This window comes from Atta cephalotes (genome assembly GCF_000143395.1).
Source record: "Atta cephalotes unplaced genomic scaffold scaffold00006, whole genome shotgun sequence".
NCBI lineage: Eukaryota > Metazoa > Arthropoda > Insecta > Hymenoptera > Formicidae > Atta > Atta cephalotes.
In genome coordinates this window covers 5,754,591-5,766,869 of record NW_012130070.1, presented here as the reverse complement: position 1 = coordinate 5,766,869, position 12,279 = coordinate 5,754,591, and the positions used below count along the sequence as shown (strand labels likewise).

The window sequence follows — 12,279 nt, the reverse complement described above, 5'->3', positions numbered from 1 at the left end:
TTTAACTCTATTATTTTATTTAAATTAATAACGTATTGAAGGAGCAGTAGCGACCTGTAAATATAAAATAATTCAAATCATGTATAATTTAACATTATGAATTTAACAATGTACTTTAAAAATAATCGTAGAAAGATCGTAAAGTATTCAAAATTTTAAACATAATTACGTCGTGTCTTTTTATCCGCAGAGGATGTATCTATTTCTCGCCACCGGATATCGAATCCCTGAGTATTGGAGAAATAATAATAAACGCCGGAAGGAAGGTCAGCGACGACGAATACGCGACTCGTTTAGTGTCTAAAATAGAAGCGAGCGCGCGATACATGCCAATGACCCAAATTTCCCTTATTCTCGACATAACACGAATTAACTTCTCGCGCGCGATGTTGCGATACATTGCAGCGAGAATGGATCACGTTGTCGCATCATCGCCCAATATTCCGTAATTCACTACGTCATCATCCGTAATTGGTGGATGAGGTGTGGGTGGGTGTGGCGAATTTATGATAGGATTATGCAAAGCATATTCTGATATATTTTGATCAAGATAATGTCGCGAAAAAAAATCGAGTTTAGAAACACAGTTTTTCTATATCTCTTATTTAATATTTTCAAAAATTGATGATTAAAGAATGTTAATTCAAGGAATACATAAAAGTCAACAAAAAATCGAACAAAATCGAAATGACTTTATTTTGAGTTTTAACATCAATAAACAGTCAAATGTTATAATTAGAAATCATTTTGATTTTCATTATTTTGACTTCAAAATAAAATCATTTCGACTTGATGTGTCCCTTGGAAACTTATTTTTCTTAGTTTATTAACAAATACTACTTTTAGTAATTTTTCATCTATTATAATACGTTAATGTTTATCAGATTTGATAAAAGATAGAAAAAGAAGGGATTAATATTCAATATTAGAAAAAAAATATTGCAGAAACTCACATATAACAAAATTATATTTGTAATGATGAATAATACATATTTGTTATCTATTTAAATATTTTGTAAATACTAATAGTAATAATATTAATAAATAGTAATATTAATTCGATAAAATAATGGAACTGTTACTTTATTTTAGAATGCAGCTGACGACCTGTTGCAGATGTTGTTCCCTGAAAACAGGAACAATTTTCAGTGGAGTATGTGGCATCGTAAGTACATCATTTCTATGTTTTCACAACTCGCACGTGATTCAATTATTACGTAAACCGATTTCGTGCAGATACTAGCTGTGCTTTTTCTGATCCTGATCTTCACGGCGAACATAGAATGGAAAACGATAATCATCGACATTCTAGACAAAACAGCCGTAAAGATTATCTTCGCCATCAATCTCTGCATGACCATCCTCATCTCTACGTTACTCATAATCGGCGCTTTAAGGGTAAAGAAATATTGACATCTATGTATAATAAAATATTGCAGAAAAATAATGAGAGACATTTAAAACTATCAAATTGCAGACATAAAGTCACTAAATGTTTAGAATTTTTTAATCTAAAATGTTTGTGTAAACACAATATCGTGCAGATTCTTCAGAAAATTTATTTATCGAGTTATTTATAAAATTTAATACTAAATGTATAAAAATATATAAAAATTAAATAATAATTGTAAAATAATAATTTTACACATTATATATATTATATAATGTATATACAAAATCGAAAAACATATTATGCATATTGTTCTTAATTTAATTATTATCTGATATTATTTTATATAAATAATTTTAATGATGATCGGTTTGGATTCGCAGAAAAATACATTTATGATGCTTCCATGGGTGGTTCTGGGCCTTATGTTAGCCGTTGCCTTTCTTGTGAGTGTCCTTTACACTGCAATTATGTTCTTAGTAAACGGCGAAGTTCTTAATGGCGTTCTTTGGCTCGTATTCGGCCCAGTTGCCGTCGGTGAGTATTTAACGTCAGTTGCGTTTGAAATACCATCACGAATCTTCAATAAAATTCTTGTTACTCAGAAAAAAAATATTTTAAAGAAAGCAATTTCTTTCTTGTTCATCATTATGAGGAAGTTGAAAATCTTAAAGAAGTCACAATCACAGAATTAAATCTATAAAGAATACAAGATCTTCAGATTAGAAGATAAACTGACTTCTATGGCCAGCCTGATTATAGAAGTCTGATGGAAGTTTAATCATAGAAGTCTGTAATCATAATACTGTTGACAATCTAAAATTAACTAAGATTTTTATCAAAGAAATTGATAGACACTGAAAGACGTTTGTGTAATTAAGGCAACTTATAAAAGTGTTTTAATCTTTTGCAGCAATATACACGTACATGTGGCTAGTAGTGTATAGCTATTTCCAGCAACTGAAGATCGAGAAGATGAGCAAAAGAATAGGTCCTTATGGAAAGCCATACAATTACCGACGAGCATGAGAGCAAGATTGAATGTAAATACACGATTGCAGAGGCCTGTCAGCGAAAGCGATCGTGGCTAGAGAACAGCATGACGACCGCAGCAACCGCTACCGCTCGTATAAACATTTACAAACTCGTCGACTCACGACACGTTGTTAGAATCGGTTGCAAGTTGCAGCGGTTTATATCGTTTTCGCCAATAATAAATATCTTTACACGGAGAGAATGATTTTGCTGAAATATCTAAAAATTTAGATAGATTACAAATGTGAAAATAATTTGTTTTACGATTAAACGTAATGCTCATCATACTATGTTTATGTAGACAATACAAGTATGATGAACAATGCAAAAAATTTTGACGTTGTAATTAGTTTAAATATTTTATACTGAAAAAGCAATTTTGCTGAAGAATTTAAAAATTTGACTAGATACAAATCTGAAAATAATTTTGCAGGAATCTTAAGCATATGATGCTGCAAAATATTGATATTTTAGCAACCAGTTTTACCTAATCCTATCTAATCGTTTTGATGATCCAGCAAAATTATTTTTCAGATCTATATCTAGCTAAATTTTTAGATTTTACAACAGAATTACTCTTTCAGTGTATAATTATTTTTATAATCGAATACATAAAATTATTTTCAGATTTAACTAAATTTTTAGGAACTTTAGCGAAACTATTCTTTTCGTGATTCGCTGAATAACGTCAGATTAAAGTCAATTTTTCTTACAGTCATTTATCTAACGGAAATATCTTTTCGTTAATTATAAATCTATATAAGCGGCGTTATAAAGGTATTCTCGTCATAGTTTGCACCAAAGCACGATATATTTCGATTTACATGACCGGATATTTCATAAAAAATATCCCTTAATCTGCGTAAAATAAGCATAAGCTAGGACATTTTTACATTAGATCTTATTTATTATATAACTATCATTATTTTGTTTATAACGAAATACTTCCGTAATTTTAAAGAATTTTGCTTTCGAATAACTAAACTGTCAAATGTTCTAAGTGCAATTATTAATCAGAAATTAGCAAAAAATGTTTTTTATACACTATTAATTAAATATCATGTAACATTAATTAAGAAATTATTAATTTAATAGTCTAAACTTGAACAAAATGGAGTAGAAATAGAAAATTAACGAAGTGAAAAGCTATCGATAAATTGATTTATATTATTATAAGATAGTTTATGAAATGTTTTTATGAGATGAATTTTTGTCAAAGAATTAGACACTGCCTTTCTCAGATCATCAAGACACAATAACAATAAGATAGAATTCATTAGTGGATTGGTGAGACAATTAATTCGCATCGTTAATTAATTTTTTTAATTTGTGAAAGAAGAAGAAACGAAAGTGTCACACAAAACAAGTTTTCATATCAATATCATTAGAAAAACAGACTCTCTTATTTTAACTATTTATTCTGATTTTTCTCTTCCATGTGCCATTGTATTTTTTTCAATCTTAATAAATATTATTTATTATTTAAGAACAAATTAGTTTTTTTCAATACCGGCTATTAAAATTCTAAAAGTTACTATACCTTTCTAATAAAATAAGTTCTTTTATAAAATATACATTATATCTGCTGCATATATACATACATAAATATATTTCAGCTCCACAGAAGTAACACAATTTTTCGAATGATACACTATTTTTTACCGAATACATTTGTTATACTTATTCTTCTTAATTATGTTTCTTGTCAGGAATATAAGATAAGACTTTATGTATATAAAACAGAAGATATTTTTTCTTGTAAAAAATTATGAAGGTATGTAATTGTAAAGAACTTCAACAAAAAATCAGATTTGCAAAACAATAAAAAGAAACATCAGATATAAAAGTGCTCCATATAAATAACAGAAATTTAAGGCTGACTAAGAGCATTTTCTATATTTTCTCGAATAAATACGGCAAGACTCGCGGCAGCAAGACTTGTCGTATGATTATCACATCCAAAGTCGATTATCGACGATGATCGTCGAGTGATTTGGTGTTCGTTAGAAAGTCTGAAACATTTAACATAACATTTCGATATTTCATTTACAATATTTTTTTTACAAAATATTAAATACTTGTAAAATCTTTAACACGAATACATTAAATACACGTATAATGCACATTCTAATTGACTGAAATATTTATATATTATTGCAATTATACGTTCTATATTAACTGTAATAATTGCGATGAAATTGTGATGAAATATTGTAATTGCATAATTAAAATATGTATCTCTATAAAAAAATATGTTTTCTAATGCATAGACAATTACTCGATTACACCAAAGCAGCCACTCCAATGAGACCAACTCAGTATTATATCTTCATAATGTTTATCGACGAATTCGTAGTAACCTTCCATGCCGCATAGAACAACTAAAAAAAATAATAAAAGGTATATTTTTCACATTTGTTTATATATGTATATACTTTCTTTTTATTTAATCCTTTCATTACGAAATACGAATATATATGTATATATGCTTCATTGTCAATGGAAAATTCGTATACATATATGCAAGCATGTTGCATCCTGACAAAAATAAAAATTAAAGTGTAAATAAAAAATAAACATTGAAGTGTAAAAAGGAAAATCACAGAATAATTTAAACGAAATTTTTAAACGAAGGAGGCGAAAATTGAGACAACAAGAAGCATACCTCTTTTTTTATGTTCTGTTGTCTCAATTTTTGCCTCCTAGAAGCTCTGTCTACGCTTTTATCACTTTTTCCTTCGATTTACTCCAATTTTTATTTTCGCCAGAGTACGCATAATCAGTTTATGTACAAAACATAAGCTGCAATTAAAAAATTAATATATAAAATATAAATATTTTTATCGCTCGCACGATATACCTTGCTCCAACATGAGATCTCGCGTAACGTTTGGGAAGTTCCATGCTTCAAGATTAATGAGATTCTGAAAGATCCTGGTACAATACGTGGATACCAAAGAGGAGAGCGAAGCCGTTTTGTCGATGACCTCTTTGCATCCCAGCTAAAATCAATTTCTTTTTGTTAATCAAACTTGAAGGTAAACGTAAAAATGCCCGAAAAAGATTTCTTCTCTTTTTTTCTCGTGAGCGTAATATATATGTAATGTATATGTAATGTAAGTATACGATGTAATAATTAAATTTCTTAGCCTCTTACTACTTTAGCAACTTGAACGATGAGCAATCTATGTGTAAGAGGATATCCGGTAGTATCATCTTCCTTTATCAATGTTGCGACACAAGCAACGGGAATTTCACATTCCTCCTTTAAACTGCTACGCATTATTTCGATTAGACATTGATCGCTTTCCGTTTCAGTAGGTGTTCCATGCCATATTGATCGAACAACTTCCTGATAGTTTAATAATTGATGAGGATAAGATCTCGATTTTGAAAAGACTTTCGTCCACGATATAGGTTTTATCCATTGATTGGGATTGTTTAAAGTCGATAGCACTGTAAAACTTTAGACTTCACAAAACCTGATCGATATGTAATAAGCAGTGGCATTAATCAATAAAAAAGGTTTTCAACAACATAAATTTAAATGTAAAAAGTAATTTTGGAAATTCTTAATTTTAATTTTAAAGAATTATTAATTTAATTAAAAATTCTTAGTTTAAGGATGCAAATTGTTAAAAACATATTTTTAGCGTCTCAAATCTATTTTCTACATTTTTCTTTTAAAGAACCCGGGAAAAAATATTTTATATATAATTATATAAAATTATATAAAAATATATTTTATGTAATTATATATAAATGGACATATTATATATAAATTTATATTATATAAAATTTTTATATTATATAAAATTATATAAAATTATATAAAAATATATTTTTATGTAATTATATATAAATGGACATATTATATATAAATTTATATATAAGTTTATATATAATTATATACAATTATATATATAATATATTCATCTATATATATAAATATATAAAAATATATATAATTTTATATAAGTTTATATGATTATACGTAGAATATTTTTTCTCGGAAAGCTTTCCTACATTTTTTTTACAATTATTTGCACTTTTTATTTTCTTCGTAAACCCATGAATTTCAAATACGAAAACCATCTAAATAAATAAAATGCATTAAAGGAAACCAAATCTGTATTTTCATGTTATTATATATTCATTACACTTACTTAAAAATTTAGTTTCGTTCTTCGGAGCAATAATCTTCATCAAATGTTTCCGAGTTAAATCGGATAATACAACCATTTCTTTGAGAGCGATGAAGAATTTGTCTTCCAAATATTGGACGTTTTCATGTAGGAGCGCCGCCACCAAATTAGCTATTTTAGTAGCAATAGATATTACGCAAATTTATTAAAAATTACATTATAAAAATATATCTGTGAATTTTTAATTAAATACAAAATTAAAATTCTTATTTCCTAACTCAAGCTTCATATTTTAGAAAGCTTAATCTAAAATTTTCAAAAAGTTCACGTCGATATCATATTGATCATATCGGTTTTAATCAGGGATTATATTATTTTCTTTACCTTCGGTTAAAGTAACACCGAAAGCAGCATCCAGATTCATCTGCTCTGGTCTGTTGTTCATGTAGTCAAGAACCTTTTGTAAGGCAATTAATTTTTGCTCTGGAATAATCGATATTTTATTATTCTATTTGGTACACTTTGAGAGAGAGAGAGAGAGAGAGAAAACTCCAGTTGCCTACATCACATTTGTTGACAGTTTGTTTACATACAAAAATTATTACCCATTTCTGGATTACCTATGTGCACTATTATTAACAAATATAAAATTAAAACGAAAAAGTACGTCACACACATTATTGAAAACAAATCAATTGCCTACAAGTATTTTTGCATACAAATATAAAATTAAAATAAACCCTGATGAAAATTTTTCTCAGAATTTTTCATGTAATTTTTCAGAATTTCTATATAATTTTATAATTTTCTCACATTTTTTATACGAATTGGAACATTTCTCAGAAAATCTACATCTTTTCTTAGAATTTTTCGTATATGTTAATTATCAAATATCATAAGATTTATAAGATTTTTTGTAAGTATAATTTCTGATGAAATGTCTAAAAAATTTTTTAATATTTTTTTTTATGAGATAAAAAATTTCAGAATATTTCAGAATTCACTTATATAAAAAATTCTGAAAGAAGATGTAAACATTTCAAATATTGAATATTTCTGAAAAATATTCCAATTCGTATAAAAATTATGAGAAAAATTTTAAGGAAATTATGTAAGAAAATAATTTGTTTTTTAAGCAGAGAATTTGTGTTTTAAAATAGAGAATTTATATTTTTAATGCTTACAGGCGATCTATAGGGCAAAAATGTACTGTGTGCAAACGTGCCTTCTTTTCTTAATTTTATATTTGTGAATAGTATATGTAAGCAATCGATCTGTAAGCAATAATTTTTATGCAAACGAATTGTCAGCAAATGTGATGTAGGCAGGTATTGTATGCAATGAACTTGTAAACGGAGTTCTCTCCACTTTGAGACAAGTTCTTTCACAAATGTATTCAACAATAAATTTAATAAAGACCAGAGGCACATTAAACATATTCAATATATGTTTCAATATTCTAGAAACATTTCGTAATAACATATTTCTATACAATAAAAAAAATTTCTTTACAAATTTACATAAATCTTTTATCACCCTGTTTACTATCAATTCACTCACGGAAACTTTCGGGATTAAACGCCGCTTCAGTTCGCAATGAGAAGCAAGCGAACAGAAGGAGGATCCTGAGGATACTGGAAAATCCTGGAACTCTAGTTTCCATTGGAACGGCTATGTAAAGAAAAACCAATAAACTTCATTTTCATGCCGTTTATATAAGCTGAATCCCCACCATGGGCACATCGACTAAGCTAAACGTCGGCGAAATTTATCGTCAATTGCTTCTTCTTTGATGAAGAAAAAGCGCGATGCTCTCGAAGCGAATTGGTAAATGCCGAAGCACGTAGTACTACTTTTTCTTCATGAAACAGACGTGTCCTGACAGGAAAAGTGTTCTCCACGGGACTTGGAGATTAACAGCTTTCCGACCATATCTGCGAGAGATTCGCTCTCTATTTTCAGCGACGATTCTATTTCGATTTAAAAAAATATATTATTTATCATACAATTACAATAGCTTGTAATTAAAGAATATACCTTTTTAATAAAGATCCTAGAATAACAAAATCCTATATTTAAACTTATTGTTCCTAATTTATAACAACAAATATACAAAAAATATTTATCTCTTGATTAAATTTAATCTTTTTACATACTCTCAAGTGTTAAAAAAAACTTAAATATATTTAATTTTATGTCGAATAAATATATGAATAAATTTAATTTAAAAGAGCAATCCTCAAAATTAAAATAAAAAAATAAATAGCAAAAAGTTTTTGCCTGTTCTTCTTGAATAAATATTTCAACTTAGATGCTATACATTAATAGTTTTAATTATATTTAACTCATCCAATTATTTACAGATAGTTATTTATTATTTAATATATTATTTTCCTTGAAAAGTTATTTTTTTAAGAAAAAGAATATTTAAAATAAGTTTTTAAATATTTTTAACCAATATTCAAAGATATATTTTCGAAAAATTTATATTTTAAATCGTTGAGGATTAAAAAGATATATGTATTAACAAAAATAAATTTAGGTTTTTTTCGAAAAGATTTTCGATTCGCAAGTTACTCTCATTTATTATTGGATATGATAAATGAAAACTTATGTCTTAAGATAAATGAATGTTAAAAAATTTGTAATACATAATATCTAAAAATAAGTCGTCTCCTGTTTATTTATTCGTAAATAACACCACTGTCATCTATCATACAAACAACTTACAATATTATGTTAGAATTAATTACATATACAAAATAAGACATAAATAAGTTCCTTATTTATATCTTTTATATTCTTTTTTTTTTATAAAGATATCTCAAATTCGTATCATATTTCTGATTCAATTTATCTTATATTTTTGCATGCAGTAAGTAAATCCTCGTAAATTTTCTGCTATATTTATTTCTTATCTTCTGTTTAATAATTGATCATAAATGGAAATGGTCGCAGCAATAGAAAAAATCGAAAGATGTCTCACACACAGCTTCATATATTTCATAAGCTTTTATTAATCTTACTAGTATTCATTTTCTTAAGAGATTAAAAAAATCTCTACTTTTCTCAAAGATTTTCAAAGACTTAGGAAATCCTATCTAAAAATCCTATCCTTTATTACAAATTTCTATAATAAAATTATATTAATTATGCTCTTTCTTATCAGGTTAATTTGGACAATGTATAATTCATAATATAAATATGTTATAAGACACATATATAAGATAAGTTAAATATATTATAAAATTCTTAAATTAATATATATATATGTCAAATGCATACGTCAGTCTGGCAAGTCCAAGTGCTAATAATAATAACAAGTACTGAGCGCAAAATTGTACTCGTAACTTGAATTTTTTTTAAATGTATAATAGCTATCGATCATCAACAGTTGACGCTACGTTTTAAACTAATCGAGTAAGGTCGTGTCTCTACTTCTTTCACCAAAGTAGAAATTATCTCATTCTAGCTACATATATATATATATACATATATATATTAGATACGTAAATTAAGAATATCACGTCAATCTGATCTTATCCATTTCAATCACAGATCATCATGTTGGTCCGCATTGTCTCCGAATTCGATCTCTAGCTGCAGTCTGTAATCCATGGCAACAAAGACAATAACCAGAAGCACAGGCAAGCGAAATCTAGACTGCCATCCGAGTTTCAATATAAACATCAAGGAACGATGAAGGGTGCCACTGTTTCCCAGAAAAATGTCAGGCATTCTTTGCATCCTTCGATCAAATCTTCGGATATGATTTGGGTGCTTTGTTGTGCACGCTCCTAACTGTATCTCACTAGATGGCGAGAAATAGAAGTCCTCGATCATCCGAGATTCGGTCCATGTTCCTCCAGGTAATCAGATAATCTACTCAACTCTACTTCTTAACGAGTGATTCCTCGTCTTGATGGTCAATGTTCTGTATCTATTAAATTAAGAAAACTTATGAATTCTCTCTTTTTCTTTTTAAAATGTTAAATCATGCAAATGGATTAGCAACGGGTTATTTGACGTTATGACAATACTAACCGCATTATCTTTCACCGTCTTTACCATCCATTTTTGACAGTTCTTGGGCTTGACCTTCACACACCATACACAAACACAAACACTTCGATACACTCAGGTACACACGTGAACTCGTAATCTCGCTATTCTATCACAATGAACAGAACAAAACAGATGAGGAGTTCTAATGGATTGAATTTTAATCTTCAAGAATTTTCAATCTTCAAGAATTTTCAATGTCTTTTGTTTTCAATGCATAGCATGAATTCAACGTATATTTGTGTATATACTGTACAACATAAACATATGTTGATGTATATATACGTACTTAGTGTAGATATTGAAATAAAGTGTAAGCAAGTGTAAGCAATTTAATGTAACTGGTGTAGATTGGTGCAGATAGTGCAAAATAAATTTCGTGCATCTTGAACTACGTAATCACAAATATTTCCAACTGATACAATATTCTTATGTTAATCCAGATTACAAAAAAGTTTGAAATAAAAACATAAGGGAATCGATTTTGTATCTTGAAACGAGGTGAAAATTACAAAAATGAGCGAATTTGCTAGAATACTGATAATTTCATCATAGGTCAACATCTAATAAATTTGCTTATTTTTGTATTTTTCATCTTGTGTCAAGATACAGAATCGACCCCAAGATATCTTAAGACTTTCTTTTATTTTTTTTTTAAGTATCATTAAAATCGATATTTATAATCGATTCTTATTTCAAGACCATTTTAAGTAATAGGTCTGTTCTTTTTAGCTAAACTTTTACATCAGTTCATCTTTCTTCCTTTTCTCTCCAGAAGGAAAGAAGAGGAAGAAAGATGAACTGATGCAAAAGTTCAATTAAAAAGAACAGGCCTATTGTCTTTAGATGCTAATGTAACCCTCTGATTGGTTCGTGACTTCTTAAAACCGTACTTAAAATAGTCTTGAATATAAGATCTGAATACTGGTTTAAAACGTCTTTCAAGATACAATTTCATGGTGTTGCTTGTTGCAGCGATAAATGATCACGTGACTGAATTCTCTCTCAATTTGGCCACTTTTTTGTCGCCAGCGACACTAGTCTAATTTCCACCGAAGATTTAATCTGGATCAGAATGTAAGAACCAACAAGTATTCTCCTGTTACAGTCGAACGACAGGGGAATGCTCGACTGTAGTTGGTTCTTACATTCTGATTCGGATTAAACCCTCGGTGGAAACTAGACCACTGTTGAAAAGTTGGATTAATCCAACTTTTTTTAGCGACATCGCTCTTATGCAAAGATTTAAACACACACATGGAACAGCAAGATGTAAATATAATAAGAGTATTTACTTCTAAGTTATATTCTTTCCGAGGAAAATTTTATTTTATTTTCGAAATATATATAAGACATGTAACGTATACTACAGTAATTCGAGTAAAATTTTCTTCGGGAAGAATGTTTTTTTGGAATGTGAGTCTTAGAATATGGATGTCATCGCAAAATTTGATAAAAATATATTCATTTTATACATTTCCATTTGAAATGAGAGAATGTAGTAGAATTAAGTAGAAAAATATAACAGTCTGCTTTATGAAGCGATTATTCAGGTTTGAAAAACGAATTTTCTTTATTTGAATAATTATTAGGGCTACGTTCCGAAATTTTTTCTCTGAGGAAAATTTTACTCGAAATATAGTACAT

General features: G+C 28.2%; 2 protein-coding genes across 2 annotated transcripts; one reads left to right on the top strand and one right to left on the bottom strand.

Moving 5' to 3' along the window:
* Positions 1 to 1,093: 1,093 nt before the first annotated feature.
* LOC105626774 lies at positions 1,094 to 2,419 on the top strand. The gene is made up of 4 exons (XM_012208069.1): positions 1,094 to 1,165; positions 1,237 to 1,398; positions 1,774 to 1,927; positions 2,304 to 2,419. Exons 1-4 carry the CDS (start codon positions 1,094 to 1,096, stop codon positions 2,417 to 2,419), a joined length of 504 nt encoding a protein of 167 aa, XP_012063459.1.
* A 1,876-nt stretch (positions 2,420 to 4,295) lies between these two features.
* Positions 4,296 to 8,233, bottom strand: LOC105626773 (UPF0764 protein C16orf89 homolog). The gene is made up of 7 exons (XM_012208068.1): positions 8,131 to 8,233; positions 6,955 to 7,053; positions 6,592 to 6,741; positions 5,583 to 5,881; positions 5,286 to 5,427; positions 4,704 to 4,806; positions 4,296 to 4,437 (listed from the first exon to the last, which is right to left on the bottom strand). The coding sequence occupies exons 1-7, from the start codon at positions 8,231 to 8,233 to the stop codon at positions 4,296 to 4,298; spliced, it is 1,038 nt and encodes a 345-aa protein (XP_012063458.1).
* Between the last annotated feature and the right edge of the window lie 4,046 nt (positions 8,234 to 12,279).

Excerpts from the sequence above, each read along its gene's own strand:
- LOC105626774 (XM_012208069.1), top strand. The coding sequence starts at position 1,094 with ATGCAGCTGACGACCTGTTGCAGATGTTGTTCCCTGAAAACAGGAACA. Across the intron at positions 1,399-1,773 it reads TCATAATCGGCGCTTTAAGG|AAAAATACATTTATGATGCT; the intron begins GTAAAGAAATAT and ends TTGGATTCGCAG. Across the intron at positions 1,928-2,303 it reads ATTCGGCCCAGTTGCCGTCG|CAATATACACGTACATGTGG; the intron begins GTGAGTATTTAA and ends AATCTTTTGCAG.
- LOC105626773 (XM_012208068.1), bottom strand. The coding sequence starts at position 8,233 with ATGGAAACTAGAGTTCCAGGATTTTCCAGTATCCTCAGGATCCTCCTT. Across the intron at positions 7,054-8,130 it reads GTTTAATCCCGAAAGTTTCC|AGCAAAAATTAATTGCCTTA; the intron begins GTGAGTGAATTG and ends CGATTATTCCAG. Across the intron at positions 6,742-6,954 it reads CGGTGTTACTTTAACCGAAG|CTAATTTGGTGGCGGCGCTC; the intron begins GTAAAGAAAATA and ends CTACTAAAATAG.